The sequence below is a fragment of the Chelon labrosus genome (assembly GCF_963514085.1).
Source record: "Chelon labrosus genome assembly, chromosome: 4".
Classification (NCBI taxonomy): Eukaryota; Metazoa; Chordata; class Actinopteri; order Mugiliformes; family Mugilidae; genus Chelon; species Chelon labrosus.
In genome coordinates, this window is record NC_140340.1 from 6,108,085 (window position 1) to 6,135,759 (window position 27,675).

The following is a 27,675-nucleotide window of genomic DNA, read 5'->3' on the forward strand; positions in this document are numbered from 1 at the left end:
AACGTTGGGAGAATGAGGGAGAATGAAAAGAAAGGCAGAGCATGAAATAAATAACTATGAGCTAATAAAGTTAAGAAGTTAATGATGAAAAGGATTAGGGATTAAAGGTGAGAAGAAGGGAAAGAACACAGGGAAGTTAAGTGAAACTGATCTACTGTACGGGCCAGCAGGGTAGTGCGGGCTCCTTTTATCTCGGCAGCGTCCATAAGCGATGCCATTAATCTTTAACCTACTTTGCACGCGTTCTTTTGTCTCTCCGTCGCAGTGCCCCAGCCGGACCCCAACACGCCCAGACCGGAGGGCCGTCAGATCATGCCAGTGAAAGGGGAGCCTCTGGGAGTGGTCAGCAACTGGCCCCCGGCCCTGCAGGCAGCTTTGGCCCGTTGGGGGGCCACTCAGGGGAAGAGCCCCGCCCTCACTGCTCTTGACATCACGGGCAGGCCGCTCTATACTCTGACTTATGGTGAGGGGCAAAGTTAAAACTGTTTAATGCACCGATCGGCCGCAACATTATGACCATTATGACAGGAGAAATAAATAACATTTAAACCATCTTGTGAGAACTCAGTGTTCTGCTGGGAAACTTTTGGACCTGGTATTCATTCATGTGGATGTTACTTAGACATGTAGCACCCACCTAGACCAGACCAGGCACCCCCACCCCATAGCAATGACTCCTTGATGGCACACACAAAAACACTTTAGGAACAACTAAAAAAACATTCACTAGATCCCAAACTGAACAAGTATCTGTGGGATGAGCCACAGAGGCCCCTCCCCTCAAAGGCCTCCCACTAACAACATTCTGTTACCAGACACCACAGGACACCCTCAGAAGGCCCATGTCCGTTCTCTGATGAGTCACAGCTGTTTTGGAGGCACAAGGGAGACCTACACAATATTAGAAGTTGGTCTTAATGTTATGGCTGATCGGTGCATGACGAAAATGTGGAATTATGCTTTCTTTGTCAACTCAGTTGTTAATAAAGGTGCCGGTAGTCATAACTGCAGGGTACTACTCTAACATGAGATTTATTTTTCTGGAGACATTTGGGCGTATTGACTCCCCCCCTCCATCTCACCTTCTGTCTGTTAAGGGAAGCTCTGGAGTCGCAGTGTGAAGCTGGCGTACACCCTCCTGAACAAGCTGGGCACCAAGAACGAGCAAATCCTCAAACCTGGAGACCGGGTGAGAGCAGACGCACTGACACAATCTGAACGGACAGATAATTACATAGTATAGCAAGGGTGGTGTTGTCCTGATAAATTCCTTTAGTAGAGAGAGAAATATATAAAAAAAAAATAAGTTGTGGCCATATATGGATAAGAGGGAGGGGCCTGTTGAGAAGCCAGAGGTAGAACTGATGTGAGAGGACGTTCCTCCAGGACTGTGGAGCTGCATGAAGACACAGGACTAAGTACAATACAAGGGACTGAGTATTTAAAGAGGGACACGCAGCAGTTAGCATGCTATACAGTAATAGCACAGAATTGCATGACTACTAGTAGATGAGAAGTTAGAGGACAAGAGCTCGGTGCCAGAGAAAAGAAAGTGGAGGTTGCGAGAGCGAAGAGGACATGTGTCCGGTGCATCGTCCCCCCAGCAGCCTAGGCCTGTTGCAGCATAACCAAGGGACGGTTCAGTCCATCCTTGACTATAAGCTGGATCAAAAAGGAAAGTCTTAAGCCTGACCTTGAAAATAGAGAGGGTGTCTTCCTCCCGAACCCAAACTGGGAGCTGGTTCCACAGGAGAGGAGCCTGATAGCTGAAGGCTCTACCTCCCATTCTACTTTTTGAAATTCTAGGAACCACAAGTAGGCCTGCACTTTGAGATCAAAGGGATCTTAGAGTGGTTGTAAATGTTTGACTGATTTGCAGCACAGTGTGTGCAAAGGGCTGAGTGTAGGTTACGACATTACATTATTTTTGCTGCCAGCACTTAGCGACAGCATCGGATGTATTGCACATTAAGCCACCTCTGCAGGGACTTCAGAGCTGGTGGTCAGAAAGATGGGCTACACCCACAGAGGTTCCTATTTAAACCTCAGAGCTGAAGAAGCTGCTCAGATGAGCGGCGAAATGTCTTCTTAAACGCTTTTTGGATAAACCACGACTGAGAACCTTCGCAGACATGAGAAAGACAGACTTGTACGTTAAAAGGGTGCTAAAGTTAATTGTCTCCGTAGGTGGCGTTGGTGTACCCCAACAGCGACCCTGGGATGTTCTGGGTGGCCTTCTATGGCTGCCTCCTGGCTGAAGTTATACCCGTACCTATTGAGGTACCGCTATCTCGCAAGGTACGAGCACAGGAGCATGTGTGCTTATCCAAATATCTCAATTTCAGATCTGACAGTGTGTGTTTTTTTATTTTAACCTATGTGTGGTGTTTTTAGGACGCAGGTATCAGCCAGGTGGGTTTTCTGCTCGGCAGCTGTGGCGTTGGTCTGGCTTTGACCAGTGAAATCTGCCTGAAGGGTCTTCCCAAGACGCCCACTGGTGAAATAATGCAGTTCAAAGGTAGGCGAGTTATTTTAGCCTTCGGAAAGATAATACTCCTCATTTATTAAACGTTGTTGAAAGCAAAAGGTGCATCGGCTTAGTTTGGCCCACTTTCAGACACAAAATGGTTCCAATGTACCCTTGAGATTTAATAACGAAGTGACATTTATTTTTTTCCCCGACGCCTTCAGGCTGGCCAAGACTAAAGTGGGTGGTAACGGACTCCAAATACCTGACCAAGCCTTCCAAAGACTGGCAGCCTCACATCCCCACCGCCAACACCGACCCCGCGTACATAGAGGTAACTATGAATGAATTAAGATTAAAACAAGACGATCAGACCTTAATTTTTGAAAGTTTTTGAACGTCCTGCCGTGTCCCCTCTCTGCGCAGTACAAGGCGAGTAAAGAGGGCACGGTGGTGGGCGTGGCTGTGTCCAAAGTGGCCATGTTGACCCACTGCCAGGCCCTGACCCAGGCCTGCAACTACTGCGAAGGTGAGTCCAGTGTCGCCCGTTGGTTAACTGTTTCGACGCAGCTGAAGTCACTTCTGTCTTTCTGTGTCTCGTTTTGTTTTGTTTTTTTAAGGGGAGACCTTGGTGAATGTCTTGGACTTCAAAAAGGATATGGGCCTATGGCATGGGGTGCTCACGGTGAGTGTTTCCACGGGTGACGGACTCGTACAGCTCAGTATGATCCCAAGAAAAAAGCAAATGTTTTTTATATTCACTACTTAATTGGGTTGTTTGTGTCCAGGCTGTAATGAACAGGATACACACCATCAGTGTTCCCTACGCCGTGATGAAAGCTTGTCCGCTCTCCTGGGTGCAGAGAGTCCACATCCATAAAGGTATATTCCACTGAGTGCTCCTGCTTTTTAAGTAAAAAAATAAAAAAATAAATCAATGTGTAATATTTTTATGTCGCTGTTGCAGCTCGTGTAGCTTTGGTGAAGTGCCGCGATCTCCACTGGGCCATGATGGCTCACCGGGACCAGAGGGACACCAGCCTGGCTTCACTGCGGATGCTCATTGTCGCTGACGGTGCCAACCCATGTGAGTGCCGCACGGCCCCCTGCTTTGTAAAACTGGGTCTTTTCAGACAGCGGAGAATTACATGTTAACCCCCAACCCGTCCTCCCCGTCTAGGGTCGGTGTCTTCCTGCGACGCCTTCCTGAACGTGTTCCAGTCCCACGGGCTGAAGCCTGAGGTCATCTGTCCCTGCGCCACCTCTCCTGAGGCCATGACAGTAGCTATACGCAGGTATTGACACACTGCTTCATTCAGGGTTTATTCTTCCCTGGTCCAGCCAGGCGGAGGAAGCCGTACAGTATGTGGTGTTGTACATGGGTGGGTGGGCAGATGGCTGACTGGGACGGACGGAAGCGCTCATGTTCGATGCAAATGTCTCCTCCCCACCGTGCAGGTCAGGAGTCCCGGGCGCGCCGCTCCCCGCCCGCGCCATCCTTTCCCTTGGCGGCCTGAGCCACGGCGTCATCCGGGTCAACACGGAGGACAAGAACTCTGCCCTGACCGTGCAAGATGTGGGACACGTCATGCCTGGAGGTGAGCGTAGGGGGGACGCGTGAGTCAAAGGGAAAGCGTGACGGATAGGCGCCCGTGGGGAAAACGTGAAGATCCAAGATTTCAGAGTTGGCTGCCACGAGAAACAGTGACGCACGAGTATGATGTTAAAATTTAAAACTCCATGAGCAGAAATGAATTCTCTGAACACGTTGGTTCGTAGATGTGAAATAGTGGCGCGTTGCAGCCGTGATGTTTAAACACGCCATCAAGAACTTAACCAAATGTCGTCTGTGATGGATTACCAAGAAGATTTCAAAGTAAATGACTCAAAAATATTACACCGATCAGCCACAACATTATGACCGGAGAAGTAAATAACATCGACCTTCTTGTGACAATTCAATGTTCTGCTGGGAAACTTTAGGACCTGACATTCATTGGTGTGGATGTTACTTAGACATGTAGCACCCACCAAGACCAGACCAGACCAGACACCCCCACCCCATAGCAATGACACTCCTTGATGGCAGCAGCCATCCCCAGCAGGATGCAGCCTGACACAGACACACACACAAAAACACTTTAGGAACAACTAAAAAAAAAAAACATGAAGAACAGCACAAGGTGTTGACCTGGCCTCCAAATTCACTAGATCCTAAACTGATTAAGTATCTGTGGGATGATCCACAGAGGCCCCTCTCACTAACAACATTCTGTTGCCAGACACCACAGGACACCCTCAGAAGGCCCATGTCCATTCTCTGATGAGTCACAGCTGTTTTGGAGGCACAAGAGGGGACCTACACAATATTAGGAAGGTGTTCATAATGTTATGCCTGATCAGTGTGAGGTCCTTTTGTTGTCCTGGCTCTTGCATATGAGTAAGCGGAAAGAAATATGTGGAAAATAAATACATAAATGTAAAGATTTCCACTTCTTCAAAGTTACACAACTATATTTGTTCCTCTTGGATACTTTTGAATTTTAAAATATCAGCTTGCTTGAAGAAGAATATGAAGTTTTAAATGCGCAGCTAAAAAAGGCTTAATAAAATTATTTCAGGCACTTTATCCAGAAGGAGGATCGGTCCATTAAAACCGGGCTAAAACGGAAAGTGTGTATATGAAGTCCATCTTTTCTTTGTGTCTCTCCAGCTCTGATGTGTATTGTGAAGCCTGACGGACCCCCTCAGCTGTGTAAAACAGATGAGATTGGAGAGATAATAATAAACTCCCGCGCTGGAGGCACCATGTACTACGGCCTCCCCGGAGTCACCAAAAACACCTTTGAGGTATTAAAGCGCCATTAAAACCTGCACCGTGCTCTCTCTGTGCCGATGTGATCAAAAATAATAAAGCTGGTTTGCTTCTTCTTGTGTCATGTCTGCGCGCCTCTTCTTTCAGGTAATACCGGTTAATGCTAACGGCGTTCCCATCGGAGAGATTCCATTCGTGCGGTCGGGACTGCTGGGGTTCGTTGGCCCAGTGAGTAGGACTCGAACATGTGTGGTAAACGTGAAACCATCCGTCTCTCATTCGTGGTGTAATGACCCGGCTTGTGTTTGGCCTGCTGCGCTCAGGGCAGCCTGATCTTCGTGGTGGGGAAGATCGAGGGTCTGCTGATGGTGAGCGGGCGGAGGCACAACGCCGACGACCTGGTGGCCACCGCCCTCGCCGTGGAGCCGGTTAAGACCGTGTACCGCGGCAGGTGAGGAGAAATTCTTCAACAACAACTAAAAATAAAATAAAAATGAAATCTTTTTGGTGGGTGAATCTTAATTCACACCACTACTGACATCTAGTGGTGCAGAGGAAACACAGCGGGCTGCTTTAAACTGAAATAGTTTGCTGTCAGCTTCCAGAGTCAATATCTATGTGTGTGTGTTTGTGTGTGTGTGTGTGTGTCAGGATTGCTGTGTTTTCAGTCACTGTGTTCTATGACGAGAGGGTCATCATTGTGGCGGAGCAGAGACCGGACGCCAGCGAGGAGGACAGCTTCCAGTGGATGAGCCGAGTGCTGCAGGTGAACTCTTTCAAATGCTTCTGGTTATTTATATATACACCGATCAGGCATAACATTATGACCACCTTCCTAATATTGTGCAGGCCTCCAAAACAGTTGGGACTCATCAGAGAGTGGACATGGGCCTTCTGAAGGTGTCCTGAATGTTGTTAGTGGGGGGGCTTTGAGTGGAGGGGCCTCTGTGGATCATCCCACAGATACTTGATCAGTTTGGGATCTAGTGAATTTGGAGGCCAGGTCAACATCTTGTGCTGTTTAAGTTGTTCCTAAACAGTTTTTGTGTGTGCATCCTGCTGGGGATGGCTGCTGCCATCAAGGAGTGTCATTGCTATGGGGTGGGGGTGCCTGGTCTGGTCTAGGTGGGTGTTACATGTCTAAGCAACATCCACACCAATGATTGCCAGGTCCAAAAGTTTCCCAGCAGAACACTGAATTGTCACAAGATGGTCGATGTTATTTACTTCACCTGTTAGCGGTCATAATGTTGTGGCTGACTGGTGCATGTATAGCACTAAAAGCGCTTTTCAATCACAGTGACATTCTAGCAGCAGGGGCTTCAGTGTCTTGCTCAAGGACACTTCCGCATGTTCTCCTAACCCTCCGGTTTGTGGACAACCAGCCACACGGTGAAGCAGAATGTGAAATTATTATTTTGTGGCGTACAGTGTTTGAATGAAAACATCCGGCCTTACAATGACACCGTGTAATCTTACACCCAACAAACCTGTTCTCAATGTTTGGCTCCGCGTGTAGGCTATCGACAGCATCCACCAGGTGGGCCTCTACTGTCTGGCTCTGGTCCCGGCCAACACCTTGCCCAAAACGCCCCTGGGTGGCATCCACATCTCTGACACCAAGCAGTTTTTCTTAGACGGCAACCTGCACCCCTGCAACATCCTGATGTGTCCCCATACCTGTGTCACCAACCTGCCCAAGCCCCGGCAGAAGCAGCCAGGTACGTCCGATAGATCCGCTGTAGATCAGGCAAGGGCACGGAAAATGACATGAGAGTAAATATATTAACATATTTACAGCCTGTCTCAAGCTTTCTTTGTCTCTCCTGCTCTTTCCCGTCCTCTTGTAGTTGGTGTAGGTCCTGCGTCCGTCATGGTGGGCAACCTGGTGGCGGGGAAAAGGATCGCCCAGGCTGCAGGGAGGGACCTGGGCTTGATCGAAGACCAGGATCTTGTCCGGAAGGTAAATTTAACCGCGAACACCGCACACTTTTTTTTAACCGGCGACTAACTCTGAATCTGATAACTTGTTAACTGCATTCCCCCGACCCAAACGAGTGCGTGTCCTTCGGGAAGCCTGTGCACACGACTAATAGCAAGAGTGTTGCAGTGAGACATTATCCCGGCGGTTAGTTGAGCTTTGTAGAAAAACCTGGACTCTTCTTTCTCTCTGCTCTCGTCTCTCCCTCCCTCTCTCTCTCTCCGGATGTAGCTCTGTATGTGGCCCACTGTGATGGTAAGAGTTGGCACGCTCCCCGCACCCTCGTTAATCTGCTCGTGCTCTGATCTGCATTGTGCTGTGTGGTTTGACTTGGCGTGCTCGTGTTAAACTCTGAGTGTTTGCATGTTTTTACAAGATTTGCACCTCGTGTAGCTGTCCCTCGTTTTAAAGCTTGCGCACCCGTTCACATCCTGAGTTACTGCTCATTATTCTAAGAGCTGGATTGGCTCAGAGTGTGTGTGTGTGTGTGGTGTTTGGAGTGAGATAATTTATGCCAGACAGTTGTCGACTGAGCTTAATTTCTTTTTATTTAGGTGTATTAAGTCAGATACTTCCATCAGCATCCTGTATTTGCCCTCCGTGGTTGTGTTTGTGTTAATGCATACACTTCAGATGTGCACTATTTAATAGTTTTTATCGTTTAATAACAGCATCAGTATTTGTCAGAGGCTCTGCAGTGGAGAGCACAGACGGACCCGGACCATGTCCTCTACGTCCTTCTTAATGCAAAGGTACCAATTGCGGTGAACCGTCCATGCACACATTTAATTCACTTTTAATGCGAGTTACACCCTGTGTGACCCATTTTCATTCCCCTCCCCCGTCCTTCAGGGTGTAGCGGTCAGCACGGCGACCTGCGTCCAGCTCCACAAGCGAGCGGAGAAGATCGCCGCGGCTCTCATGGAGAAAGGCAGCATCAACACCGGCGAGAACGTCGTGCTGCTCTATCCTCCCGGTGGGATGTGCTTCTAGCTTTCTTAACGTTTCAGCGTTAATCATCGTGAAGAGTTATTTTTTATTTTTTTTTCTCCATCTTGTTCTCAGGCATCGATTTGATTGCCGCCTTTTACGGATGTCTCTACGCCGGATGCGTTCCCGTCAACGTCAGGCCTCCGCACCCTCAGAACCTGGCCGCCACGCTGCCGACTGTCCGCATGATTATTGATGTAAGCCTGCAGATATGCAGATTAACCCTTACAGTATGTCCTCCTCGGGCATTTTTGTACATTTGTTTTCTGCAGGAACTCTTCTTTTTAGTCAAATTTTTGAAATCCAGTGTCTTTACGTTCTCGTGTCATTTATACTCTCATGATGCATTTTGCACCGTCTGGACACCTTTGTGGCAAAAATGCACACGTGCAAAAAACAACCATAAAACCCTCATACGTCAGTTATTTCATAACTCCCTTGAACATCTTCAAACCTGACCAAAACTACCACAATTTCAGTAGTTTTCAGGATTTTAACCCTTTAAATGCCAGTCTGAAAATCTTACAAAAGAAAAACACAATAACTGAATTATTTTCCATAAAATAAACTGTAGGTGGATGATGCTTTGGTGGTGATTAGAGTCTTGGTTATGTCAAAGATTAGCAATAAAACTGATTTGATTGCATAAGTATTTTTTAAATAGTGCCAGATACTCCCTCTGGACGCCTTCATGGTCAGAAATGCCCCATAGACTTCCATTCAAACTCACTTTTTTTTTCTTTTTTTTTTATCCCACAGCCAGTACAGTATAAAACCATGCATTCTGTAAAGTTAGCATTTAATTCAGAAGAAAAGTAGTGCTATTTGACATTTTTACTGTATTTGATCAGATTCAACCATTTTCCCATTTTAGGCCGATGCATGAAATTCTTGTAAATTTGCCATTTACGTATATTATGGCCAGATGGCTGACTCTTGGCCATGGAGGTGTCCAGAGGGTGCAAAATTTTAAATCTGACACTACAAAAATTTTATTGCTGATCTTTGACATGTCCAAGACTCCAATTACCACCAAAGCCTCATCCCCCTACTGTTTATTTTATGGAAAATCATTCAGTTTTTGTGTTTTTTTTGTAAAAAATAATGCATTTAAAGGGTTAAAATCCTGAAAACTATTGAAATGTTGGTAGTTTTGAACAAGTCTGAAGCTTTTTAAGACATTTATGAGAGAAAAGTAGAAAAAAATATTGATGTATGAGGATTTTATGTCTTTGTGCGTGTACATTTTTGCCATGAAGGTGTCCAGAGGGTAGTAAATAAGGGTTAATTATGCTTATGTAGCAACATAAATTAAAGACAGAGATTTTGGGCTCATTTTGGCTGACCGTTGAGAAGGAGGACCGTGTTAAACCTCCAGTTTGCAAGTGTTTATTAGACTTAGACCTAAATTGTGAAGGCAAATTGTTCCTATAGGGTTGGTCTGCACTTTTCACCTGTTAATGAGCCACCGATTCTATCTTCACAATTTAAATAGATGCGTCTCGCCTCCACATGTGGCATCCTGAAGATAAATCATTTCAAACGTTTTTGTGGCAGCTTCTCCTGAATCAGGCTCGTGTTTTGTTCCCAGGTCAGTAAAGCTGCGTGCATCCTCACCACGCAAACCCTCATGAGGACCCTGCGCTCCAAAGAGGCCGCTGCCTCTGTGAACATCAAAACCTGGCCGACAATCATCGACACAGGTAACGAGCCCAAAGCGAATGAATCCACCCTCACCGTATGCGATAGGTGCCTCATTTTACGGTTTGTCGACGAGACGACGATTGCTCAATGTATTTTAATTAAGACAGAAGTGCAGTTCCTGTGGCTGCACTGTTCATCAGTTCAGACTGTCCTGACCTGAAATAGACTTAGACTTTAGTAGACTTTATTGATCCACAAGGGAAATTGTAGCTCAGTTGCAACATAAAAAAAACACCTGTGAAACAGCTGGGATAGGCTCCAGCTCTGAGGCAAACAGGAAGTGGGAAACTTCTCTGCACTGCTTTCTACAGATATTGTGAAAGTTGCTCAGTAGCTAGAACGTTCACTTGGTTTCTCCTTACAGCTGTACTTTTATTTTATTTTTTATGCATATATATATGTATCACATCTGGAAAGATGCAAAACCGTCTACCGTCTGACTGAACACCTAATGCTTGAACGCAAGATTAAATTGCGTAATGATGCAGTTTTGTTGTATAATGTTTAGCTTGGAGAGTTTTCTGTTTGCTCTGTACCCTGTCAAACCCGCGTCGGCCTTGTTTTGCAGATGACCTCCCTCGCCGGCGGCCTCCGCATATCTACAAGCCGCCCACAGCGGAGATGATAGCTTATCTGGACTTCAGCGTGTCCACTACTGGCATGCTTACTGGGGTCAAGGTGAGGCTCGCGGGTTTTTATGTGCCTGTCGTCGTGTTGCGGAAAAATGTGCTTCTTACAAAGTAATAATGAATTAAAAGTCTGGAACACGGCCACAGACTGTTGCCTCTGGAAGCTCTGATAGTTTCTAACATATCCTCTCGTTCTGTGTCAGATCTCTCACGCAGCCATCAGTGCACTTTGCCGCTCCATAAAGCTTCAGTGTGAGCTGTACTCCTCTCGCCAAATAGCCATCTGCCTGGATCCGTACTGTGGTCTGGGCTTTGTCTTGTGGTGCCTCGCAAGGTACAGTCAGCCGCCACCTGCAGTGCTCGCACTCCGTCGCCCGCGCCTGCACCGTTTTCACCTTCATTTCTTCTTTCTTGCAGCGTTTACTCAGGTCACCAGTCCATCCTGATTCCTCCCTTCGAGCTGGAGACCTGCTTGTCTCTGTGGCTGAGCACGCTCAGTCAGTACCGCATCAGAGACACCTTCTGCTCCTACTCCGTCATGGAGCTCTGCACCAAAGGACTCGGCACTCAGACCGAGCTACTCAAAGTGAGAACCCCACAACACGTCGCCACGGGTCATGAATCAGAGCACACAGGTTGGGTTTTGATCGTCGTCGTGTGTTGTTGTTTTTTTTTTTTTTTTCAGGCCCGTGGTGTGAGCCTGTCGTGTGTGCGGAGCTGCGTGGTGATAGCGGAGGAGCGCCCCCGCCTCGCCCTCTCGCACTCCTTCTCCAAGCTGTTCAAGGATGTGGGGCTGTCGTCCAGAGCCGTCAGCACCGCGTTCGGCTCCAGGGTCAACCTGGCCGTCTGCCTGCAGGTACGCCGAGCACGGAAACACACTTATCGCTGGAAATAATGCGACAGAGGGGCCTGTTATGTACCTGCTCTTTGTGTGTTACAGGGCACCACTGGTCCTGATCCCTGCACGGTGTATGTGGACATGAAGTCCCTCCGCCATGACAGGTGAGAACACTTCAAGTCCTTGAAGCTGTCTGAACTGCTGAACCTAGACCTGAGCAACTGCAGCAACCCCAGATCATAGCACTGCCCCCACAGGCTTGTACAGTAGACACTAGGCATGATGGGTGCATCACTTCATCTGCCTCTCTTCTTACCCTGATGCCCCCATCACTCTGGAACAGGGTAAATCTGGACTCATCAGACCACATGACCTTCTTCCATTGCTCCAGAGTCCAATCTTTATGCTCCCTAGCAAATTGAAGCCTTTTTTTCCGGTCTTCTATGTAGTTTTGGCACTTTCTTCTTCTTCTTCTTCTTCTACTCTTCCTCCTCTTCCTTCTCTCCAATCTTCGTCTTCATTCCTTCATATTTTCAATCCTCCTCTCCTTTTTTTCCATCTACTTCTCCTCATTCCTCCTCCTTCATCTTCTTGCTCTACACCTTCTTCTCCTCTTCCTCATCCTCCCGCTCCTCCCCTTCTTCCTTTCTTCTCGCTCATTATTACCTTCCTCCTCCTCCTTTTCGTCTTCCTCCTCCTCCTTCCTTCTTATTCCTCCTTCCCCGTCTACTTCTCCTTCTCGTCATCCTCCTCCTTCACCTTCTTCTACTCTTCCCTCATTTTCCTCCTCCTACTCCTCCTCTCCCTCCTCCTTCTTCTTCATTCTTTCTCATTTTCAATCCCTCCTCCTTTTTGTCTTTCCCCATCTTCTCCTTCTTCTCCTTCCACTCCTCCTTCCCCATCTACTTCTCCCCTCCTCCTACTCCTCCTCTTGCTCCTTCTCCCCCCTTCTTCTTCTTCCTTCTTTCTCATTTTCATCTTCCTCATCCTCCTTTTCGTCTTTCTCCTTCGTCTTCTTCTTCTCCTTCATCTTCTTTTACTCTTCCTCATTTTCCCTCTCCTCCTCCTCCTCCTCCTCCCCCCCCTTCTTCTTCTTCTTCAGTTGTTTCTCAATTGTTTCAGTCCTCCGCCTCCTTTTTCTCCTTCCTCATCTTCTTCTCCACCTTCTTCTCCTCTTCCTAATTGTCCCCCTCCTCCTACTCCTCCTCTTGCACCTCCTCGCCCTTCTCCCTTCTTTCTCATTTTCGTCCTTCCTCCTTCTCCTTACCCATATCCTTCTCCTCATCCTCTTATTCCCTCTTCCTTTGCAAATTCATCCCACAGGACCCCGACTGGACGCTCTGCCGGGCCGGTTTTGGCCTGCGGGCCGCACGTTTGTCACCCCTGTGTTTAATTATGAATGACTGCATATGTTTTGTGATTTTTTTTCAGAGTGAGGCTGGTGGAGAGAGGAGCCCCTCAAAGTCTTCCGCTAATGGAGTCTGGCAAGGTGAGATAGCTCTCATTCATTTCTGTGGTGTGCAGTCAGTTTGTCAAACCTTTATATTATATTATATTGCATTTCTTTTTTTTTATTTTCAGATATTACCTGGTGTTCGGGTGATAATTGTAAATCCAGAGACCAAAGGCCCGCTTGGTGATTCTCATCTAGGAGAGGTGGGAGAGAAACAACCTTCTTTCTTCGCTACGCTCTTCTTTGGCGTTGACTGCGTGACAGAATAAAGACTAAACATATGAGGGTAACGTCGTCCTTTCTCTGAAACTCTCTCTCTCTTTGTTTAAGATCTGGGTGAACAGCCCTCACAACGCCAGTGGCTACTACACCATCTACGGAGAGGAGAGTCTTCAGGCCGACCACTTCAACACCAAGCTGAGCTTCGGCGACCCGCAGACGTTATGGGCCAGAACTGGATACTTGGGATTTGTGAAGAGGACGGAGCTGCTGGATGCCAGTGGTGGTAAGTGGATCCAACGGAACTAAAACCTAGGACCTGTTCAGACCTTGCATTGAGATCAGATCTGGGCAATCCGATCCCGTGAAAGAGATCACTGAGATCTCATTTGAAAGATCTGATCTCTGAACACATTTGGAGGTGGTCTGGGTCACATGTGTCCTCATTCCTTTGGTAGTGTGAACGCAGTGCGTCCTGAGTCTCATTTAAGATCTCCTATAGTCAATAGGGGGGCTCCTAAACTCATTCATTAAGAAAGAAAAAAACATACAACCTGAAGTGGAAAAAGCACCATAACTTACGTATTTCCTCAATCACCAATGTCTTTATTTCCCCTTTATTATCAGAGGTTATGGTGCATATTGAAACATCCGGGGTTGGAGTTATAATCTGAGTTTTGTGCAGGTCTAACCAACGTCAGGGTGGAGCTCAATAAATAATAACTTAATGTGTGAAGCCAAAGTCATGACGTGCACATATAAAACAGAGCTGTTCTCGGTTCTGGAGCAGCGGTAGAGATCCATTACAGACATCAGCTGTTAAAATATTCTACTGAGCCCCAGATGATGTCGAGATCGGATCTGGGGACGTATATTAATGACAGGTCTGAACACGCGTACCTAAAGCTGGTCACTTGTCCCACATTGGAGCTTAATGCAACATCTGGAACCCAGATTTTGAGCAAATAACTTTAAGCCTATAAACCTACCCCAGCAAGTCCTAGAGCGGCACATCTTCTTCAACTTTAATCTATCTCGGTTCCTCACGCTCCCTGCCTTTCTGCTGCCAGATCGACACGACGCTCTGTTTGTCGTCGGCTCGTTGGACGAGACGCTGGAGCTGCGAGGTCTGCGCTACCACCCCATCGACATTGAAATATCAGTGTCACGGGCTCACCGAAGTATTGCTGAGAGGTGAGAATGCTCTTGATACACATGATCTACTTTTCACACACACACACACACACACACACACACACACACACACACTTTATACACTTCGCGACACATTTCTCGTCCCTCCACCAAAAACTATATAACAGCTGGACATGTGTGCACAGTTAAGGTGCTGGACAGTTAGTTGTCTGGATGCAGTTGCAGACAGACAACAGGTGGTGTAAGTGTTCTTGACTTATCTGGTGGCTTGTTTTCCTTGGCTCACAACGTCTGTGACGCAAATCAGTATGTTCAGGTGCTTTGCTGAACCTGAGCCAGAGACGTCGGTTGCAGAGGGGCGCTGTTGACTGAGCCGTAAATGAAGTCGTTAAATCTTGTGTATTTGTTGTAAATTTGTTTTTTATTAAAGTCAGCCAACGTTTAAAGCGTTTTTCATCAGATTTGTCTGGTGATATTATAGCTTATAGTTGAAGTGGTCAAGATAGCAAGATGGTGAGACTTTTTAATACAGGGACTATTGCTCCAATAGCCAAATTATAACGTCTTTAGTCACATTGTGTTGAAGAACTTTTGGCTCTAGTGTTAAAAATTGACAAGACCAAAAGACATATACATGTGTTATGAATATTTACTGTTATATACTGTATAAACCAATCAGCCACAACATTATGACCACAGACAGTAGAAGTAAATAACACCTACCATCTTGTGACAGTTCAGTGTTCTGCTGGGAAACTTTTGGACCTGGCATTCATTCATGTGGATGTTACTTAGACATGTAGCACCCACCTAGACCAGACCAGGCACCCCCACCCCATAGCAATGACACTCCTTGATGGCAGCAGCCATCCCCAGCAGGATGCAGCCTGACACAGGCACAACCGCAAAAAAACACTTTAGGAACAACTCAAAAGAAAAGAAAAGAACTAAAAAGAACAGCACAAGGTGTTGACCTGGCCTCCAAATTCACTAGATCCCAAACTGATCAAGTATCTGTGGGATGATCCACAGAGGCCCCTCCCCTCAAAGGCCCCCCCACTAACAACATTCAGTTGCCAGACACCACAGGACACCCTCAGAAGGCCCATGTCCATTCTCTGATGAGTCACAACTGTTTTGGAGGCACAAGGGAGACCTACACAATATTATAATGTTACGCCTGATCGCTCTATCCCTCAGATTAAAGTCTTGGCGTACTTTAGCCATAACATCCTCATATAATATCGTGTCGATCTCTTATGCCTCTTCCCTCTCAGTGCTGTGTTTACATGGACCAACCTGCTGGTGGTGGTGTCAGAGCTGTGTGGTTCGGAGCAGGACGCCCTGGACCTGGTGCCTCTGATAACCAACGTGGTCCTGGAGGAGCACCACCTCATCGTGGGCGTGGTGGTTATCGTGGACCCCGGGGTCATACCCATCAACTCCAGGGGGGAGAAGCAGCGCATGCACCTCCGCGACTCCTTCCTCGCCGACCAGCTGGATCCCATCTACGTCGCTTACAACATGTGAGGGGCCCGTCGAGCCGCCGCCCGCGGCCTTCTGCGCCATCGGGTGTAAAGCAAACGCATGAACCACGTGTACAGACGCCCAGCCCCGTGTGACACCAGCATATCGTGGCCACTGCATGTCTGTGATTGGATCTGCCATGTCTGGAGTTGTTCACTGTGTTTTTTTTTAATAGATAAAAATCTGCAGACGGGACAGAGGCGACATGTTCTGCACATTGCAATGAAAAAAAAGAAAAGAAAAGTCCCTGCTGCACTTATTTTAATTTTCTGGAGAAAGGGCGAAACAACACTAACAACAGGACCACTTTATAATGAATACTGTACTAGTGTCTTTGTGAACGTTTTTCTTATTCTGTAGATACGACAAACACGTTCCCTTTTGTGTCCACGTGGAGCTACTAAACTGAAATCGACAACTTGAAATATTTTTTACATGCAGCTCGCAAACAAACGCACACAAACGCATGCGCTGAGCCCATTTCTCACCAACACGGATGAACCAGGGGGCGAAACCGCATCATGTGTGCATTATTTCCAAAAGCTTATATTTTTTTCCCCCTTGATACTAAAGCCAAATAGATTTTCCTCACTAATATATTTCCTGCCTTATAAAACTTCAGCCATACATTCCTATCTTAATTTTTAACGAATTTACTATTAGTGGCTGTTTATTCTCCTTTGGGTTTGACCAGTAGAGGAACTCCTGACAGATATCCAAAGGGATAAGAGGAAAGAGGCCATATTCTGTACTGTACCTAACGAGGGCCTCATTGTATTTTAGATACTGTACGTTGCTGTATAGATATTTTTAATTGTATAAATGTATAAATGCGCCTCTCTCAGTTGATGGTTTCAGGACAGTTAGCCGAGCTGGGAGACTATAATAGTAGCAGAAAGAAGCTAATGTGTAAATAAAACGGTTTTCAAAGTACTTTTTGAAGAAAGACAATAGCTATATAACGGAGGGTAGAGATAAATAAATGAAGCATTGTTAGCCAGGATACATATAACATTGCACTTTCTCGAGAAATCGTCTATTTTATTATAACAACGAGGCATTACAAGCAACGGGGCGTATATTATTTTGAAGAGTGCGCTGGGAGGGCCGTCACTGTTTATGCTAGGAATCCTTCCTGTCGGCCACTGGAAATAAAAAAAAAAAAGTAAAAGAAATGAAGATTAAAATCTATAATATGACTGTTTTCAGGCTACCAGGTTGTTTTGTAAAAAAGAATTTAAAAAGCAGGCTACAACTATTCATCTATGATCCATTTTCCTTTGTGCTTTGCTGGACAGCCATGCCCTTCTCGGTTTTACATAAGAGCACGTGTTTAATAGTTTGGCCCTTTTCCTCTCGGCACTGAAAGGTTCATTCAGTCTTTGTGCGACTTTGTAAATAAGTACTCTGGATTACAAAAGCCTTTTTGTTGGTGCTGTGAGGCAGGTCATCATCATTTATCTGGATTTCTTTTTTCCTGTTTTCAGTCACTGGATTTCTAAGCACTTGTGAATGCAGTTTGCAAAGCTGAGCCAGGTTTTAAACATCGGTGATTGGCAAATTAAAAAAAAAAAAAGAATAATGTATAAAGTTTTTTAAAAATAATAATAATTGCATTAAGAGATATATTTGCAAAAATGTGTTTGGTTTCCTGCAATCTTGTGCTTTCCTTGTGCTCCTTGCCATAATAATTTATAGGTTCTTGGATTATACTGTAGTTCAGTGATGAACCCTTAATGTCAACATGTAAATAGCTTTTTTCTTTCTTTTTTTTGTTCTTTTTGGACTTTTACAGCTCTCCCATCATAACATTCAATCATGCCAAACACAACTTTAGAAAGGTCTTTAATCATTTAAGGTATATGATGACCATTTAATTGCTGCACTTTGCACTAATGGTACTTACAGTGGGTTTCTCCTCTTTCATGTCACGTTGTTCGCTATATAAATATATATATACACTGCTTGACATTTGGTTTTGTCCAGTTTTAAGCCCACCGATTAAAAAAAAAAAAGTCTAATAGCACTTCGTCTTAGCTTTAACCTTGCATCATGCATTTGCAGCAGAATGTTTGCATGACTCAGCCAAGCACAGGGAGAAACTGGCTTGAGGCACATCTCGTCTCGAGGCACAAACGGAAGAGAGAGAGAAATATGTATGAAACTATTCAGGGAACAAAACTCATAACACAGGGATGGACCCGGCGGTCCCTTGGTGCAATCTGTGAATAGAACCCACAAAATGTAGACATCCGTCAAAAACGAATCTCCTCGTAATTACTGCAGACCTTTGCGAACCCGATGAGCAGAAAGAGAGGTTAACTGACAACCAGTGTCCATCCACCATCTGCCTGCTTCGCTGGGAAGTCTGCAAGGGCTTCTTCTGGTATCCACTCTTTTTCTCCGTCAGAGATCTTACACACTATGCAATCCCAACGACGGTGCAATTTAATTTCAAAGCTTGCACGGTCTGGTGAAATAAACATGATGCTAATACATTGTTGTCGTTTTTTTTTTGTAATAACTAAGAACAGAGGACTGATGAAATTTAACCAGTAGTGTACTTAAAAACTGTATTCATCTCTTGAGTTGTTCTGTCAGTACTTTGTGTATGCACTCTTAGTATGTTGTACTTTAATTACTTGGTGAAATCTAAACTTGCTCCGGGAGGGTGTGGTCCACTGACGACTCTTTAATGCTACGGAGGTGTTTTAACAAGTATAGTTAAAAAATAAATCAATAAATCAAGGTGGTACACCCCTTCCCATTTTTCTCACTTGTTTTCTATTTTGGTTTGTTGTACTTTGTTTTATACTTTATGTATAAGTAATACGGAATAAACAGAAGCATTTAATCATTTCAGGTGTCTGGATGTTTGTGGATTTAGCAACGATGTCCTCAGTGTTACTGCAATAACTCAAAGACGCTGTAACATTTGTGATGTAGCAATGGATCAGTGTGGAAAGAACACGTACGGCATGAATACGCAGAATGGCCCTATGTTTCTGAAGCATTGCTTTATAAACTAATTTTCAGCACTGCTGGGTTGTTTAATCCACAATAATGCATCGTGTTTTATTAGATGATCACATGAGGGCAAAGTCTCGAGTGGGCATGCATCTTGGCTTTGAAATGCATGCATATCAGGCATAACATTATGACCACTTTCCTGATATTGTGAAGGTCTCCCTTGTGCCTCCAAAACAGTTGTGACTCATCAGAGAATGGACATGTGCCTTTTGTGGGTGTCCTGTGAGAATGCTGTTAGTGGGGGGGGGGGGGGTGGATCATCCCACAGATACTTGATCAGTTTGGGATCTAGTGAATTTGGAGGCCAGGTCAACACCTTGTGCTGTTCTTCATGTTTTTTTTTAGTTGTTCCTAAAGTGTTTTTGTGTGTGTCTGTGTCAGGCTGCATCCTGCTGGGGATGGCTGCTGCCATCAAGGAGTGTCATTGCTATGGGGTGGGGGTGCCTGGTCTGGTCTCGGTGGGTGCTACATGTCTAAGTAACATCCACATGAATGAATGCCAGGTCTAAAAGTTTCCCTGCAGAATACTGTATTATCACAAGATGGTCAATGTTATTTACCTCTCCTGTTAGTGATTATAATGTTTTGGATATGTGTGCATATGGTATTTATATAGGACTTTTCTACCTGTTGCTACTAAAAATGCTTTTTAGTCACAGTGACATTCTTGCAGCTGGGGCGTCAGTGTCTTGCTCAAGGACACTTCTGCATTTTCTGCTAATCCTCCGGGTCGTGGACAACCCGCTCTACCTACTGAGCCGCACAGTGAGGCAGAATGTGAAACTATTATTTGCTATAAGGTGGGGGTGCCTGGTCTGGTCTAGGTAGGTGCTACATGTCTAAGTAGCATCCACATGAATGAATGCCAGGTCCAAAAGTTTCCCAGCAGAACACTGAATTGTCACAAGATGGTCAATGTTATTCACTCTTCCTGTCTCCGGTTATAATGTTATGCCTGATCGGTGTAGGTAAGCCCTTTAACAGAGGAAAGAATACTATATCTTCCAATGAAATGTGCTGAAGTGCAGATATAAATCAGCAAATAAAATCTGAAGCACTGATAAAGTGAACTTTTAACAGCTTTCTTTGTTTACTGACTGTTCAAACTCTCTCAACCAATCACAACCCCGACAGAAACTATTACGTAATCCTCCTCAGCGGAGCAGCTCCGCCCATTTCCTGTGAAAGTGCTCAGCGTTTTTTCTTTTTTTTTTTTTTTTTTTTTTTTTTTAAAGCTGACATCTTTGTGTTTTTAGCTTGTTAGCCGTCGCTGCTAAGTAACTTTTTTTCGGGGCTGCTTCCTCCCGACTAAAAGCACACATTCACGAATCGCCCGAAGTCCACCGCGCCGTGAACGAGAGCAGTTACGCCGCCTTTGAAAAGGTAAATTGTGCCTCGCCGTGCGGTAATTCTGTGCTCGCTCAGCTCCGCCGCGGCGGTAATGGCGGCCGCGTCAGCTCATCGCCGCTTTGACGAAGAGGGAAGGTGTAGTTAGCTTAATGGCTCCCCGTATCGCTGACGTCTATTGACGCGGTAACTTGCGTGCCAGTGACAGAGTTACACATATTTGCTCATTGAGACTAAAGCTCTTCCATCCTGCGAACCGGGAGCGGCGAAAGTTGCCCCGCGTGCCGCTTTTAAAACGGCCGTTTTTTAAACGCTTTGAACGGCTTGACGTCCAGTTTTTTACCGAACGTTAGCCTCCGTTTTCTAGCAGCGGGAACGTTAGAGAGCCCTTTCGCTCTGGCTTGTCTTGCATTTTCCCTCCACACTTGTGTTACTTGTATTTATTTATTTATTTTTTGCTCGGGATGAAGTTGCACACTGTAATTTTAAGCATTAAATAATGGAGGGCGGGAAAAGTAGAGTGTTGACCGTTGGGCCTAGCTATGTTTCGCAACTCCATGTTAACTTGCACAGGCTAACACGACTAAAGAGGAAGTCGAGTGTTTTTTTTAATTTTGTTAGCTTGAACTCGCCTGCTTTATAAACTTCTGAATAAACAATTGTCTCAAGTGAGAAAGTGTGATTTGATATCGCACATATTTATCTTTCATGCTGTTCGCTAGGAGCTGTAAATGGTATCATAAGAAGTGTGCAGGCCACAGCGGAGTGATTACATGCAGGGAGTCTCAGCCTTAGAGCCACTGTAAAAACGGGTAATACTGATTTATTTCTTCCCAGTTACTATGGAAGAAGTACAGCAGGGCAGCAATGGCACTGAGTCACAGACTGCAACCATTCCCACTACCATCACTGCCTCTCAGTTCTCACAGATAGCCCAGCAGGTAACTTAAAACATCCCTTTTTAAAATGCCATTGAAATAAATAAATCTAAAAAAAATACTATATTAGTAGTAGCTCAATAGCTTCGCTTATACATGCCTTCCTGAAAGCACAAGTCAAATGTTGACTTATTCTTTCAGCTGCAGGTTTATTTTGTATAAATTTTTTGACAGTGTGGTCAGTGTTTGTGCAATACTTTTGTCCCATCTGAACAGAACGGTATTTTTCCAATCACCGAAACGTATTGGGGTGGATTTTCCGCATTTATTTTTGCACAAAGATATTTTGTAATGTTTTTAAAAAAAATGTCCTGTTTGTATGCTCACATTTTGTCACTGACATCTTTACGAAATATCTCTAGCTTCAATATGGGATGGTGAGATTAAAGTCAAAATAGATTAAAAAGTCAAGATAGATCCAGAGATCTGCGGTTTAGTATAGCAAGTCACTCTCGTCGCTTTGTTGCACTCTTTGCTTGATCCTTGTTTAAGTCCCATAAGCCGTCTCAAATATTATATTGTTTGTAGAAAAGCATCAATTACCAGAATTATCCCGAGTTCAAGACAGTCCTAATATTTATGGGTTTAAAGCATGCGCTTCTTAAAAACTGCTAAGGCGTGTGATTGATGGCAACTCTAAACAAGGATTATCTTGCGTGCAATTACTTATAATCCGTCCACCAGTTATTGGCTTTCTGAAAATAGATTTTTAAGGATTGTGCAACCGTTTCCGCATTTTGACATGATACTGATACGGACTTTTTATGAAGATTCTAGCCACTATGTCACTAAAAAGTGAGATGATATTTCTCTTTGCAAAAATAACACACAGTTACTCATGATTATCGTCAGGGTAAGTCTTCAAGAGAAAAAGTGCAAGCGGTTCAAAGTAACCGGGACGTGGTCTCTGATTAGGCAAATGGCCGCTCAGTTTTTCAATTTGCGGAGGAATGCAAGCAAATAAATATCTCAGCAAAACTAGGAGTAAATGAGAGAGTATCTTGTTTGTAGTTTGGTAAATTTATGTTTTTGTGAAGTTTCAACATGATTCTGAGCTCACTTTTATGCTTACACACACACACACACACACACACACACAAAGCCTTTGAATGTGCAATATGTTGTCAATTTTATTTTTTCTAGATGTCACTGGGTGGTTCTGCCGTTACCGTTGTGCAACTGCCAGGCGGTCAGTTTCAGGTTCAAGGGGTGATCCAGTCTGCACAGTCGTCTGTCATTCAATCCCCTCAGGTGCAGACTGCACAGGTGAGACCTCCTTGGCGGTGTAGTAAATGATTTTAAATGACAGCTTCCAGATCATTCATTTTGATAATAAACTGTCAGGATAGCATTTTGCACAAGCACTCCCGTGCTTCTGTTAATCCACCTTTCCTCTTCCAAGATCCAGGATTCGGACAGTGACGATTCACAGGACTCATCAGACAGCGGGGCAGCAGCTCAAAAGACCAGAGAGATACTGGCAAGACGGCCGTCGTACAGGTATAAGAACGAACGCTGAAAGAACAAACTTCTCGTTTGATAAATACAAATTGTGATTCAAGGAACCTTCCCCTTCTCGCCATGTAGAAAAATCCTAAATGAGCTTTCATCGGAGGAAGTGTCTCACATTGAGGGAAAGGATAACAGTCCGGTATCCACAGTAGTCACAGGTGTCACAGTACCAACCACCCCAATCTACCAGACCAGCAGCGGCCAGTACAGTAAGTATCTCCATAAAAAGGAGCGAGCATCAAAGTGGAGTCCGTTGTTCTTTGAAACTGAGAATGCCTTCAAGTGGGATATATCATATTTCCTCAAACAGTGACTGGATCCATTGTTTACCTCAACCACAGAAGCTAAAGGCACTTTATTTAAAGCCTGCTTGTATAGAAAGTGTCATATTTTTGTATTACCTATAGTATTACCTCCCTCTTTTGCCCTGTTAAAGGTAATGCATTATGGTATTAATACCATCCATCACTTCCTGTTTTTGTTTACAATATAAGCCCACTAGGTTCTTGAGTTGACAGACATTAAATAAGTCAGGACTGTATAGGGTTGAATCAAGTGCACATTATTGGTCATCTAGAAGGAATATTTTAACTCGTTGGGGGGGTATGCAGGTGTAACATTATCAGCAGGAGAGCTGCCACTATGGAAAGCTCTTAACGTAACAAGTTGTCGTCAACTCAAGTAATGTTGTCTTCACTTCGCCTGCTGTGGAAAAAGACACAGCAGCTATCCCCTGGTGGTAGGGGAAAAGCTTGGGCTTATCCTGTATCTGGGAGCTGGCTGTTATTTGCAGCTGTGGCTCAGGTGTTAGAGCAGGTTGTCCACTAATCCCAGCGTTTGCTGTTAGATCCCTCACCTGTCTTCTTGTGGAAGCGTCCTTGAGTTAGAAACTGAACCTGAGGCTGAATGGTTGAATGAAACGGCGCTTAGACTACCACTAAGTTACAATATAAGTATAAACCATTTACCATTTGTTTGTGTTAAACTCGCCTCAAGCCATTATCAGAGACCTGGCTTTTTATTTTATTTTTTTATTTAAATGACAACCTGGTCGGCTCAAATGTGATTTTCTTTTTTTTTTTTTTTTTAATTGTCTTACCCAGTTCTGATGCCATCTGTGCTATCTGTGTGATTTTTTTCTAGTTACCATAGCTGCTAATGGCGCGATCCAGCTGGCATCTCCAGGCTCCGATGGCCTTCAGGGACTACAGGCTGTGACCATGGCCAACTCTGGTGGGTCCCAGCAAGGCACCACCATCCTTCAGTATGCGCAGACACCTGACGGCCAGCAGATACTGGTGCCCAGCAATCAGGTTGTTGTCCAAGGTGAGCTGATAAAAAAAAAAATAAAAAAATTCATGTCTGTCTGCTGATATAGTGTTCTCTTGGGATTTCGGCTGCAAAATAACTGCCAGGCAGCCATACAAAAATGCGTTCAACTGCAATCTGACTGGCCTTGCACGGAGATGAGAAAACGGGCAAGTACGCATACCATGTTGAATACTTGCTACGGGCACACAGCTTTGTGCTAATTCTTCCGTTTACCCGACAAGTGTCAAAACAGGCTGCCTCTTTGGCGGCTTTCCAGAGCTGTAAAAATGCCACTCTCAGGTGTAGGAGCTGCTGTGTAGTGTCTTTGTGACTGATAAGCTTCAAACTGGATCTAGTACTTGTATCTGCCTACCGCCTCTTAACTGTAGTAACTTGCCCAACACAGCTCATTGATTTCTTTTTTCTTTTTCCGTGATGCGGTGCTGTTGCTGTTGAAATGCCACTTTACTTTCAAGTACTTTACTTCTAACAAGATGATTTGATTACTGTCTAATTAATTAGAGGGATCGTTATTTTTAGAAGGATGTCCTCATTAATTACTAGTTTGCGCCTCTCATGGGACATTCAGAGTTAAAATTTCCTCAGTTCTGAGACAAGAAGGGTTTGGAAATAAGGCCAAAAAAATAAACAAATATTACAAAGTTTCTGATCTACGTGAGTTGATGATCATTAAAGGTTGCTGGTGTTTATCAAAAGAAACATTATTACCAAAACTTTACACACTGATCAGACTAAAGATTATGACCACCTTCCTAATATTGTGTAGGTTTCCCTTGTGGTGACTCATCAGAGAATGGACATGGGCCTTCTGAGGGTGTCCTGTGGTGTCTGGCAACAGGATGTTGTTAGTGGGGGGGCCTTTGAGGGGAGCAGCCTCTGTAGATCATCCCACAGATACTTGATCAGTTCGATCAGTTTGAGTTGTATGTATAACTACTGTTGTCATTCAATGACCGCTGTGTTTCACTCAGGTGCAGGAGGAGAAATGCAGACGTACCAGATCCGCACAGCGTCCGCGTCCAGCTCTCTGCCTCAGACTGTAGTCATGACGTCTCCTGTGGGACTGTCCCAAACTAAGAGTGATGATCCAACAATGAAGAGAGAAATCAGACTTGCAAAAAACAGGTAAGAGTTTATTTCTGGGTAAATGTCAGAAAGTATCACAATCACAACCCGGTTGTGGCTTTGAGAAGCTGTACGTCATTTTCATTTCGTCAATAATGACCCTAAGCAAACTTAGGACTTGCAACCTCTTTGCAGTGTTGCAGAATGAACAGGGAAGCTTTTACAGACCCAAAACAAACTAGACAGAATAAAGGTTTCAGAGGATGATATGAAGTATAATCAGTAACATGTTTAAATTTCAATTCTGCATATCACTTCCTAAAATTTCATGCGTGACTCACACTAGTTTCAGTTTGTTGCACTGGTCTAACTGATTCAGACATTTGTATTGTTACATACGGCTCCTCCAGATGATGTCTGAAATAGTTCAGTGCTGATGAGCTGTGTGTGTGAAAACTGTGGAGGACACCTCAGTAACAGTGGTGGCAGGGGCTTCCTTTTACATTTCACTTCTGTGACAGCAAACACAACACACAGCCTGTGTTCTGTCACTGCTCTGCTTATAAAGTGACTGAACTGCCTCTCTATAGGCCTGTTTCTGTGTCTGCAGAAACCTGCTGGGACTTGTTTTCCCACTCGTCTACACTCTACGTGTTAACCTGACTTTGGTAAAACAAAAAAAACAAAAAATAATAATTACTTTACCACACACTTCAGAAATCTTTGTCCCCATAATCAGAAAATAAGTAAAAAGTAAATGTTTCCCCTGTGATTTTGTTTAGATAATTATATTTTGCGTATAAGCGGGATTTTGCAGATGTAGTTTATCATTTGTGGACTGCAACTAATCTATGTTTGATTGAGGAATAATTTGGATTATAAAAATTAGGAGAAATTTCACCATAATCATTAACAGTGACATCAACCCATAGTACAAACCTGAAAATTATTAAAACTGATTTAAGTTGTTATAATGAAAAAACAGCAGTTACAGCTATGATATCAGGTACATTGTGATGCTCTGTGGGTGCTCTCATTACGTAATCTTTCAATCGGACAAACAGTTACACGTTTCTCCCCCCCCCCCCCTCCTTCCAGAGAGGCAGCTCGCGAGTGTCGACGGAAGAAAAAGGAATATGTTAAATGCCTGGAAAACCGCGTCGCTGTTCTTGAGAACCAAAACAAGACTCTCATTGAAGAACTCAAAACATTAAAGGATCTTTATTGTGTCAAAACGGGATAACCTGTTTGAATAGAGCTCGAGGATTGAGAGATAGTGTGGCAGTGGCACAGCTCAGCCATTTGGACGTGACGGGGTTTCTGGGAACACTTCATTTCAGGCAGAGAATCTTCTGTAATTTTTTTTTTTGTTTTTTTTTTTACTCTATTTGATATAAAAGTGACTTATGGCAGTGAGATTTACAAATAAAAAGAAATTGGCCATTTTTCCACCTGCTGTTTTTTAAAAATTTGCTAACGCTATAACATTTATAGTTGTGTACATTTTTAATAACGGGAGGTTTGAAATTGTGAGCTTTAACGCGGAGTCCCAGTTTCTAAATGTGTCCCTTTTCTTCTTTTTGATTGTGTTTTTAAAAATGTTGCTGTTGGAGTTTTTTTTTTATCTAACACCCTCTACAGATTTTTAACTGTTTTAATTACAACACAGAGATAACTTCAGTTTATTCTGTCAACCAGCAATTCCCCTCATTTCCCTATAAGGAGATGTTACAATTGTCATTCCTTATTTTTGTGCAATGGAATCTAAAGGGTAACAGAAAAGATGACATTAAGTGTGGCCTGTTTGGTTGTTTCATGGCAGTTATTTAGACAATCAGGGAAAAAAAAAAAAAAAAGCACAGTGTCCAGGTAATATTTATTATGTACTTCTTGGGATGGGAGGGAAAGAAGAACAAAACAGTGTATGAAATGTTGCTCATTCTGTAAGTAAATAAATATATTTTCACTCAGTACGTTTATTGTGGCTACTGTATGCAAAATGGAAATCTCTCACTAATCCTTGGCCCTGTTCACACGTAACCCGTGCCCTGCGTGCGAGTGCATATATTGACACCGAGCATTAAAATGCGTCTCAACTTGGTCTCTGGTTCGCGCTTTATAACCAATTAAACCATCATTTTGGGGCGTAATAGGATATTGTGCAGCAACATCTGTTGTCTCAAAACAATGGATTACTATCTTCTGCTGTGCTCAGAACCACAAACAGTGCTGTTTGTTGTATGTGCACATGGTAACATGATAAAAAATGTTGAAAGTTTACACACAATGATTTTAGCAGTTATTCCTCCTCTGACATTAGTTATTTTAGAAGCCTGCACAATGCTCAGAATGAACCAAGGAAGTGTCCATACTCAGTAAAGTAACTGCTGTGCTGTTTGCAGCAAACATCTCTTCAATAAGTGTAAATAAATAATCAACAGCTTCAAGGCCAAAAGATATTATGAGGCTCTCCCTGTTTATGAATAGGCAACACTTATGGTGCCTTTGCCTTTTCTAGTCATCATTCTCAAAATTGTCTTTCTGCACTCACGCAAATATACACAGGTCGACTGCTTTTGCTAAAATGACCCCTGCAGCCTTAAACTGGATCCGGGGTTTTGGTAACGTCCGTACAAACTATAAGTAGACCATTGAAAATGTTGCTGGTTAGCG

General features: G+C 44.3%; 2 protein-coding genes across 4 annotated transcripts in view; both read left to right on the plus strand.

Moving 5' to 3' along the window:
- Positions 1–18,982, plus strand: part of dip2bb (disco-interacting protein 2 homolog Bb) — a 47,021-nt gene extending 28,039 nt beyond the window's left edge. Inside the window, exons 8-38 of the mRNA XM_084543869.1 lie at positions 266–463; positions 1,098–1,189; positions 2,188–2,298; positions 2,395–2,518; positions 2,692–2,801; positions 2,894–2,996; positions 3,088–3,152; positions 3,256–3,349; positions 3,435–3,554; positions 3,648–3,762; positions 3,926–4,065; positions 5,181–5,317; positions 5,430–5,510; positions 5,606–5,733; positions 5,934–6,048; positions 6,802–7,003; positions 7,133–7,245; positions 7,935–8,015; positions 8,116–8,239; positions 8,329–8,450; positions 9,845–9,956; positions 10,526–10,635; positions 10,790–10,920; positions 11,004–11,172; positions 11,272–11,442; positions 11,527–11,588; positions 12,856–12,913; positions 13,006–13,080; positions 13,208–13,382; positions 14,167–14,290; positions 15,529–18,982. Of these exons, the coding sequence (XP_084399995.1) occupies positions 266–463; positions 1,098–1,189; positions 2,188–2,298; positions 2,395–2,518; positions 2,692–2,801; positions 2,894–2,996; positions 3,088–3,152; positions 3,256–3,349; positions 3,435–3,554; positions 3,648–3,762; positions 3,926–4,065; positions 5,181–5,317; positions 5,430–5,510; positions 5,606–5,733; positions 5,934–6,048; positions 6,802–7,003; positions 7,133–7,245; positions 7,935–8,015; positions 8,116–8,239; positions 8,329–8,450; positions 9,845–9,956; positions 10,526–10,635; positions 10,790–10,920; positions 11,004–11,172; positions 11,272–11,442; positions 11,527–11,588; positions 12,856–12,913; positions 13,006–13,080; positions 13,208–13,382; positions 14,167–14,290; positions 15,529–15,781 (3,815 nt within the window). The 3' untranslated portion in view covers positions 15,782–18,982. The remainder of the gene's footprint in view (positions 1–265; positions 464–1,097; positions 1,190–2,187; positions 2,299–2,394; positions 2,519–2,691; positions 2,802–2,893; positions 2,997–3,087; positions 3,153–3,255; positions 3,350–3,434; positions 3,555–3,647; positions 3,763–3,925; positions 4,066–5,180; positions 5,318–5,429; positions 5,511–5,605; positions 5,734–5,933; positions 6,049–6,801; positions 7,004–7,132; positions 7,246–7,934; positions 8,016–8,115; positions 8,240–8,328; positions 8,451–9,844; positions 9,957–10,525; positions 10,636–10,789; positions 10,921–11,003; positions 11,173–11,271; positions 11,443–11,526; positions 11,589–12,855; positions 12,914–13,005; positions 13,081–13,207; positions 13,383–14,166; positions 14,291–15,528) is intronic.
- Positions 18,983–19,423: 441 nt separating this feature from the next.
- On the plus strand, positions 19,424–26,972 carry atf1 (activating transcription factor 1). Of its 3 annotated transcripts, none has more exons than XM_084542412.1 (8): positions 19,424–20,191; positions 20,993–21,096; positions 22,237–22,359; positions 22,496–22,593; positions 22,681–22,814; positions 23,749–23,931; positions 24,909–25,062; positions 26,101–26,972. In XM_084542412.1, the coding sequence occupies exons 2-8, from the start codon at positions 20,998–21,000 to the stop codon at positions 26,243–26,245; spliced, it is 936 nt and encodes a 311-aa protein (XP_084398538.1). In that variant the 5' UTR covers positions 19,424–20,191; positions 20,993–20,997; the 3' UTR covers positions 26,246–26,972. The 3 variants fall into 3 exon arrangements, with proteins under 3 accessions (XP_084398538.1, XP_084398540.1, XP_084398539.1); XM_084542413.1 differs by lacking the exon at positions 19,424–20,191 and adding an exon at positions 20,325–20,341; XM_084542414.1 differs by lacking the exon at positions 20,993–21,096 and having other exon boundaries at positions 19,450–20,191.
- The last annotated feature ends 703 nt before the right edge of the window (positions 26,973–27,675 follow it).